General features: G+C 30.1%; 1 protein-coding gene across 1 annotated transcript; it reads left to right on the top strand.

Annotated features, from left to right (window-relative positions):
* The first annotated feature begins 3,971 nt into the window (after positions 1-3,971).
* Positions 3,972-5,649, top strand: LOC122579399. Its single transcript, XM_043751572.1, has 3 exons — positions 3,972-4,172; positions 4,288-4,839; positions 5,083-5,649. Exons 2-3 carry the CDS (start codon positions 4,350-4,352, stop codon positions 5,475-5,477), a joined length of 885 nt encoding a protein of 294 aa, XP_043607507.1. The 5' UTR covers positions 3,972-4,172; positions 4,288-4,349; the 3' UTR covers positions 5,478-5,649.
* Positions 5,650-10,130: the final 4,481 nt, after the last annotated feature.

Raw genomic sequence — 10,130 nt, 5'->3', positions numbered from 1 at the left:
TCCGAATATGTCACACAAGGGCGGACCTACATTAGGTAGCCCGGGCTACGAGTCTGCTAAATTCATGTAGTTAATTTTTTTTGAAAAGTGGTGTATTTTTTTTATTTGTGCTACGGATCAAATAAATATGTGATATCGGTCTTGTAACCAACTTTAAACTTTTGAAACATTTTTTTATCAATAAAACTTAAAAAGATGTATCTATATAACTAAATGATAAATAAAAACTACTAAAAATGCCAAAAATTCTTAACATACATTAAAAATAACCAAAAATCTGTTAAAAAATGCTAAAAATCGTAACAATTTAGTTGTTATCGTTACTTTATGCCGATACAAGGTTAGTGGAAAAAAAATTATGCTACGGGTCAAATCCGGTTTTGGGTCCGCCACTGATGTCATATATATATATATATGATTCGTGAGTATGAAATAAATTGCGGTTAAAATAAAACGATGATCGAAACTAAATTATAATAGACAGTAATGATAAAAATAATATATGTTTAGTTAGAGTTTCAGAATTACCTTAAATTTTTACAATCACATCAAATCGGAACTTGTAAGCATAGTGCATAACAACAACAAATAGCCTTGTGATTTCGAATCTCAAACTCAGATTTTTGAAATCTTCATATTAATAACTTTTATAAATAGTATAAGTAATACAAGTTGAAAGTTTGAGAAAGAAAAATAAGAAACTTTATTAAAGAGAAAAACGATCAATCAAATAAGAGTATAATGTGTTTTATATCTATAATCCAAGAGTTAGAATTTAATTCTAAGTCTGATAAGGAAATTTAATCTGTATACAATTAAAAAAAGCTAAATTATAAATAAATTAATTAAAAGGACACGTGTCGACCAAATATTATGCCATTTGTCATTTCAAAAACATCTTTATCCTATTTTATTTTATTGGTAGATACAGTTTTGCATATTTCGGAAAACAACCTCTTTAACCTCGTAAATCTTGCATTCGCATCGCGTACTTAAGTACTTAACAAATATCAACAGCTCCCAATGTCATCTTCCACGGGTTTTGGGTCCCAATACCGTATTCGATGGTGTATGGGAGGTTGATATGTAGACAGCCTTAGTCTTACCAAAGGTAGAGAGGCTGCTTCCAGGAGGTAGAAAATGACCTTCAGCCTTGCTGGGCATGAGCATCGAACCCATGACCTCTGTTTCTAGAGGCATAAGCTTCAACCACTGATCCAACCCAAGTATCAATTATAAAATGAATACAAAATGATGGAAAATCAAAATAAGGGGAATAATGCTATTTTTTATTTTTTATTTTATTTTAAGTAATCATATGTGTATTGCTTTGTATTTGTGTAAAGCAATCGCTTTGTATTAAACTTGTCCTTCTTGGTCATCATACAACCAGTATCATAAAAAGTGACATATACATATCTAACTAGTGCTTAGAGTCGTCCAATGGACGGGTAGTCTCAATATATATAAATTTTATAATAATTGTGAAACAAAAAATGTGTGACCAATATCACGACTTATTAAATACAAAAGTTAAAAAATAAACATATGAAAATTAACTCCATATAAATATTATTCTAGATTTTTCCCTCCCAACTTTAGTTCAATAAAAAGATAAACAAAAAGTGTATGACCAATATCACAACTTAATCAATACGAAAGCTAAAAAAGAAATATATGAAAATTAACTCCATATAAATATTGATTCAGTTACATATTTTTTTCAACTTTAATTAAATAAAAAGAGAAACAAAAAATGAGAGTATATAATTTGAAAAATACATACCAATTCATCAACAAGAACATTCTCGAACATTTTGATTTTTTTTCGGGTTGTTCCACTCCGAATCAGTTCATACATGCACAACACAGAGTCGTTAATGATAGTTAGCATGTGTTGGCTTATAAGATTTTTTTATTAAAGGTCGGCAATTTTTTATTAAATAAATATTAAATAAATAAATGATTAATAAGGATGAAGTATTAGGCTAAAAGAGGAAGATTAGGGGTGCCAAGTGTATTACCAACCTTCTCTTTTAGTTGTATAATAATAATAGATAGATAGATAGATAAAGGATAAGTCATATTCACCGATAAATTAAAACATGATTGCAATATATATCTTTTGATCGATACATGACGTTAACGATGCGTGTATTTTTAATCATATTCATTAAAAAACATATTTGATTTCTAATAAAAATGATATATATAGATTCAAGATATCTATAACAATATTTAAATTTAAATATGATGTAAACTATAATCCTTCATGTATCCGTATATAAACTAACCGAGTTTAAGATATCTGTGTGGTTATCATATCATGCTAGGATTTAACTTATCAACAATATAAGATTTATCTCTCTATAAATAATATTTTTTTATAAATATATTAATCTCGATCTATCAAGTAAGTGATAGCATTTATCTTATTCTTAGACTTAAAAATATCTTCTTATATACGAATATATAACTCTTCCATCTTTTAAAGTTTTTTTATTTTAATCTTTTACTAATTTTCAATGCATATATATTTTTTTATTATATATAATGTTTTAACCGTCGTCACTTATTTTACACCTATTGGAAGAGGATATTGATAGAGTATAGTGTTGGTAAGTTCTTTCTAATCCTTTTTTCTTGTTATTATTGGTATATAGGTTATTATTCTTATAGTATTCCAAATTTGTGATAATTTAATCTTCGCTTTATTCAGAATCTTATTGTGAGTTTTCACGAATTACAAACTTTTTCCTTAAATCAATTATCATATGTAGATGTTTTGTGATTTCGTGGGTTTCGATTTTGCAAGTGGTTTTTTATGGAGTTTTATCGTCGTTGGGTTCGGTCATCTAAAAATATTGGGAGCATCACTTACTAAGGTTTAATATGATAATTAATCTCTATGTTTGTTTTCGGTATGTTATGTTATAATTTTTGGTGACACTGTTGCCGACACATAATGGCTATTGCCCAAACACTTGTCTATACTGCTTCCGTTTCATTTTAAAAGCCATAGCTTGGTATTTTAAGTCTTTTTTTTTTTACGATAAATATTTTTATTAATAATATTGGTTTTAAAATATATGAATGAATTGAATTTTTAGTATATTTTTCATTGACATAAATATGGAGTACTATATAAACAAACAAAAAGTATAGTACTAGTTTAATTAACAATTAAGCTGAGTTAGGTTTTGTTTTTTTTATGGTTTTTTTAAAACTTTTTGTTGTTATAAAATGAAGTTAACAAAAGTTAAAAATATCCATAGTTTTCTAAACCATGTCGAAAATTTGGTTACAGCAAAATAAAATGCACACTTAACTTAAGTTACCGTAATATTTTGATTTTTCATTCATCACATACTAATAAAACATCCATTTACAAACCTACTATAACCTATGTCAAAAATGTATATGACTTGTATTATTAATTAAACCATTTTTCAACCCAAAATTCCAATTTTATCTTTATATTTTAGTTTTATATAGTAGAACATTGCACTAGATATACTACCGAACCACTTTTTAGTTTTTACCTCCAGACCTTTAATATCGTACCTCAATTTTATACCTTGGTTTAATAAACTCACCTTTAACTTAAAATTTTAATATTAACTTTATAAAATATATACTTTGTATCATAAAAGAATCATATGATAAGCTTCGACCAAATTACTTAGAAAAAATATGCAGAAGTGTAAACATCGATCCTCACCTAGTGAAGCTAGGATCAACTAAAATTAGGCAAGAGTTGAACTTAGAAATTAAACAAATACAAAAATACCCACCTTCAACAATATTTTATCTTTTAATGATGTTTGACCAACCAAGATATTAATTTGAAACGGCAATCAATTTAAATTTAATGAGAAAATACCAAATCAAATAAAATTCATCTTATATAAACACCTCGAGCACCGCCTCTCTCTCTTCAATCATTCTCTTTTTTCTCTCATTCCCATTCCCATTCCCATTCGTTCTTTTTTAACATTTCAAAAAGATATACAAAAAATAAACTATAAAACAAAAGAGAAAAACGCGTATCGTTTTGCTTAAAGATGCATTATTTTCTTCAATATAAACATCATCATTTCTGAACCAGATATCAGAATTTTGACATATGATCTTCTATTTCTGAAACATATATGTACTTTCATTCATCAACAGTAAGTTCCACACTCACTTTTTTACAGTCTTACTGCTCTGTATGTATGTACTATAATACGAGTAATGTTTTTGTTTTACTGATCTAGATTTTGTTTTTTTGTTCCTAATTACTAGGTGAAGTGAACTTAATCGGTGAACAATTGGATATATTGAAAAATTAATTTCAAATTAATTTAATGGGGAAAGCAGCAAGAGATTGGACACAGATCTACGCGATTTACGGAATGGATGATTGGCAAACACCCATGTTTTTACTAATCCATGCGATTGTGTTTTCGATGTCCTCTGTTTTGTTTTTAATCTACTTCGATTCGATGTGTTTGAGTTTCGCTTGGATTCTCCCGAATGCTTTCTCAACCAGTTTCGCTAGATTTGCTGCGGGTTTTACGGGCTCGGTTACAGCTCTTTCGGCGGTGTGCCTGTTTTATGCGGCTGGCAATATATTTTACTCTTCGGTCGCGCTACGTTGGGAAATGGCTCAGCGTATGGTTGGAGCTGTAAACGACTGGTCTAATGTTAAAACCGCATTAGATGTAGGTTGTGGTCGCGGTATCCTTCTTAATGCGGTTGCCTTACAATTGAAAAAAGAAGGCAGCTGTGGCCGTGTTGTCGGGTTCGACCGGAAAAACACGATGGTTTCAACGCTTAGGACCGCCGGTATGGAAGGTAAAAAAAAGTTGTTTTTGTACATGTTTTAAATCATAAAAAAAACACTCGTTCAGCTGGTTGCACGTTACATTTTTGTGCAACCAGCTGAATTAATATGGTTTAAATTGTTTTTTAATTAGACCTATTATTTTTTTAATTAACTATGCTAATTGTCCCACTCTAAAAGCCGGTTTATATATATATATATAACATGACTTTAATACAATAACAATAACGTGGTTTTACATTTGTAAAATGAAGGTGTACAAAAGTACGTGACATGTCGAGAAGGAGACGCTCGTACGCTACCGTTTCCAGACGATTATTTTGACGTGGTGGTATCAGCCGGTTTTATACATACAGTCGGAAAGGAGTTCGGGACCAAAACCGCGGCTGCGGCGGCGGAACGGACAAGAGTAGTGGGGGAGGTTGTAAGGGTATTGAGAGGGGGTGGTGTTGGGGTGATTTGGGACTTAATTCATGTACCCGAATATGTAAAAAGGTTGCAAGAATTAAGAATGGAAGATATAAAGGTATCCGAACGTGTAACAGCTTACATGGTGAGTAGTCACATTGTGTCATTTCGCAAGCCATGTCAGCATGTTATGGGTCCCAGTGAAGTTAGATTAGATTGGAGATTCAACAATATATGTTGAAAAAAGAACAAACTACTATAAGAAAGGATAGGATAATATTATAAAATGAAATACAGATCTCATAATAATGAGTTGAAATGCAACTCTTTAAATTGTTTATAAAAATGAGATCTTGCTAATATAATTTGTGCTATATACTTTATATAACTTTTATATATAAGTTTTCCCTTCAGGCTGATTGTGTTTTATTTCTATTCTATTAGATTAGCTAAATCACACGTACAATTCTGTGGTTTAAATCCTTGTGAGGAAGATGTAAGAATGCTTTAATTAGTAATTCAAAGAACTTACTCAGTATGAAGTGTATTCTACAACGCATGCTTGAAAACAACGTACAATATAGTGAGAAAATAGTTAAATTATATGTTTAATTCTTTTGGTATATGTGATTATCCGATTAATTTATAGATTGTAAATTTATATCTTGTGGTGAACAATTTTCAAATAATTTGAAATATGTGCAGATCTATAGTTACGTTTCTAAAAACATAAATTAACTTAGTTTTTTTTTTCTCCATAAAATACTCGAATGCATTACATATTTATACATTATTATTATTATTTTTTAGAACAGACACATAGTTTTATTAAAGAAAATAAAGCCTTCGGCAAGGCACCGAAGGATTACAACAAGAGACTTGGACTAGCCGTCCAAGTAGACCACGAAGAATTAGAAATATTACAACGTTTGGACAATCAAAGAAAAAATAACGAAACAATCGAGGAGAGCACCTCATAACTACTCGGTTGGCAAGACTTGAAGAAAACAACATTCCGATGTTTCCAAATTGACCACCACCACACGAAACAAATGGCTTTAACCACGTCTTTGGCATACTTCGTCCTTTGGCTTGATGTGATCCACGATTGTATCTCAAAGGGAAGTCTTTGATGTGATACATTATTATTATATTCCTTATTTGATTTGTTTGAAGAAATTATTTTGTTTATATGTCATAAAATCATTTTTAAGGCTGCTACGTACTAGCGATCTCGTTGCTTTCTTCGTGGGTTCTTAATTATCACTTAAACGATGTCATTGACAGCATCGTGTCAGTTTACTTTGTGGCTTAAAAAAATGAGCGTTCGACTCATAAAGTTATTTGGAAACATAATGAAAAATTAAAATGTCATTATAATATAACAATACACATACACATAGTTCTCGTTTATCTAAGAATAACAAAAAAATAGCATTAGTTTGAAAAAATTGAACACATAATCTGTAATTTTGATGATCATTCAATGGAAGGAGACAAAATTCATCTAGAAGGATATGTGACTTAAATATTCTGGCACATGTTCATGAGTGATGAGTGAAGCATGTAAGGGTCTATATACATACATGAATTATTCACTTTCTTAACCATATACTCATGAAGTCTATAATTTATCATTATTAAAAGAAATTTATTTGTTATTATTCCATTTAATATATACTTGCAACCAAACTTTAATAATGTGATCACTATTTAATTCGTAAAATTTGTATTAGCAGTTAAATTTGAATCCGACCATAGTACTTATTTGAGTTTATACAGTACTAACATGATCCATGACTCTAGACAGTGACGAATCATTCAACAACTTTCACTCAATATTATAAACGATGTTCGTAAATATTAATCAAACATGCCCTCTCCTAAAAAACACTAAACACGGCAACTAAATTAACAAACGATGGAGATTGATAAAACATTTCCAACCACCTTAAGAATAATCTTTTTGTGAAATAAAGTGAATAATTTATCTAAAATGCAAGTAATATGTTAGGTGAATAATAATAATGTGGGATGTGAGGTCAATTCCCAGGACCATCTCATTTGAGGACCAAGTACTTATTGGATCTTGGTGGGGTTTAATTCTCAGGTTCATTCCTTTCTTTAAACTTGCTAATAAAATATGGTAGCTAATTATTATATATATAGAACGGTACCGCGTGATGCGGCGGACGGTAGTCGCGACGTTGGAGGTGGCGGCGGAGGTCGCGATGTAATGGTGGCGGCGCGTAGCGATAGTGACGGCGACGATTGGTGGTAATGGCGGTAGCGGCGGTGATGGTGACTGCGATTGGTGGTGATGGTGACGATGATAGCGAATAGTATATGTTATTAATGTAATGTGCTATTGATTAATTGTTAAATGTTAAATGTTGAAGGTGCTAATTGCTTTAATTATAACGAGACAAAGTTCTCGCACATTGCGGCGGTGAGATTGTGGGGTTGATATGCTATAGAGTATGAAAGATAGTAGGAGGTAATAGGTTATAGAGTGTAATAGCCAAATGTCTTAGCCGTCCGAGCTCTTACCTCGAATTTAAAAATTCGTCAAAGGTATATCGAATGACATCTCTAATAAAAGAGCATGAAATTTTAAGAACACCCATATAATTTTTATAAATTATCGATGTATAGTTTTTGAAATAAAAGATTTTGAATGAATTAGAGTAATAAAATGATTTATGGATGAGAGAGAAAAATAAGTGTTGAGATTTGAGAAGAGAAAAAAAATGAGTTGTTAAAATTTTCTTTTAAAGGTATTATATGAATGTGGAATGTTGAAAAATTGAAAGTTCAAAAGTTGATTTTGATTTGATTTGAATTATGTAATAAACACGTACACTATGCATTTGATTTTGATCTTGATTCTAAGGGTGGACGGAGTGGAACCGGCACCAAGTAGGTACCGGTCCGGTACCGGGGGGAACACCGCCCCGTGTTACTGGTACCGGTTGGGCGGTGAGCAAAATGGGGAGGGTTGTCCCCGGCCTGGTCTCCACCTTTGTTACTGTTTTTCGACCGTTGTTTGTGTTTTTCTTTTTCTTTTTTTATTTTATGTTAGCTGCCATGAAAATCTATATACATACATATATATATATATATATATGTGTGTGTGTGTGTGTGTGTAGGTGTTGTTAGGAAGAAGACAACATCGAGATATATGTTATATAATATTAAATTCAAATTTATATTTTATACCCTATATTTTAAGCTATTTGTCATATTGGCTCAAAGTCTTTTTCTTATATTCTTGTTTTCTATACATAATTATTATTAATAGTATTTTAAATTGATATTTAGTGTTTATAAAATGTTTAATTTTACAGTTTTAAATACTATTTTACTGAAACATTTAAGTATTGTTTAATTTTTTTTTGATTTGAACTAATTTTTAAATTAAGTAATTAAAAACATAAAAAAAAGTGGGAAGAGGTGGGGAGGGGTGACGAGGTGCTCCTAGCATTAAGGAAGGGGAGGAGAGGAGAAGAAAAATCGGGGAGGGGAGAAGAGGAGTAGGGAAGTTCTCCCCCACCCTAATATTAATTACTTAGATGACTCATAGTTTTAGTTTTATGATAAGAGAACTTAGAAATATGTAAAGCAAATTAAACCTTGTAAAGCAAAATGACCCGTGAATATGTTAGAACGACCACGTATCAAAACGAGAATCAATCTAATCCTTATAGCATATTGTTTATGTGTGCATTCTTGATGACTTCTTGAGGCCTCTTGCACGTTGCTTAGGCTTAACAAGGAAATAATACTGTTTAATATGCACATGAATTTCTTTATAAATAAAAAGAACTATAAGAGAATAACGTATATAATAATTTTTCAACTCTGACATGTATATTTTTACAATCTAATTTGTTTGGCATAATTATATTGTTTGTATCAAACATCTGAATCTTGCCATGCATGATATTGAATTTCGTGATGGAATTTAATTGGTTTGTAATCTATGATTTTATTTTGATGACACAACACTTATATGAGCATTAAACAAGATAGAATTATATGGAATAAAAAAAATGAAAATGCATTTAAAAAAAAAATGAAATGAAAATGTGTCAGATTAAAGAAGTTGAGTGTTTGGATTGAGGCATGTGTCACTCATGTGACATTTGTTGCTCACATGACTAGAATTTAATGAATCCTCAGCGATGCACTTAACTTTTGCAATGTTTTTGCATCAAAACGTCTAAAATTCCCATTAAACTATAGTCCGTACACTTTTTGAAGGTTATCATATAAAGGTTTTTTTTTTCTTTTTTTCAAAGGCAGTTAAAGTTAAAGAGCGTAGATTAGTTGGCGGTAAATAGATAAGCAAAAGTGTGTTTTTATAAATAATTCTTTAATGAATAGATACGTATAAAACATATGTTCGTTTTTAGTCAAATAAATAAAAATGAGAATAACTCACCGTCGCTAATTCATATTGCTATAAATGTTTGATAATTTATTTGTAAATGTTTGTTTACTTGTCAACTAGCTAATTATCCCGGGTCAGGTATTTTTAAACAAGTTTTGTAAATACATGTTTATTATCATAATGAAACATAAAAAAAAAACGTAAGTAAAAGTTTCTATATTTTAGAGGCAAGTAAACAATGTTATTATACCTTAGGCTTATATTACATTAGGCTTGAAAGATTTAAAAACTTTCGAATGAAGAGACTAAAAATTTAAATTCAAAAGATGATGCCATAAATTAATTAGATAAATGATACATAATTAATAAAAAAAAAGTCTAATGATGTCAAATAAGATTTTTTAAAAAAAATAGAGAGCTGTTATAGCTACCAATATACATTTTTTTTAATTATATATTTAAAACTGACACAATTTAAACTTTATCATCTTTTAAGTCAAA

This window comes from Erigeron canadensis, chromosome 8, assembly GCF_010389155.1.
Source record: "Erigeron canadensis isolate Cc75 chromosome 8, C_canadensis_v1, whole genome shotgun sequence".
Lineage (NCBI taxonomy): Eukaryota > Viridiplantae > Streptophyta > Magnoliopsida > Asterales > Asteraceae > Erigeron > Erigeron canadensis.
Note: the sequence above shows the minus strand (reverse complement) of the source record. Positions and strands in the feature narration are given on the sequence as shown.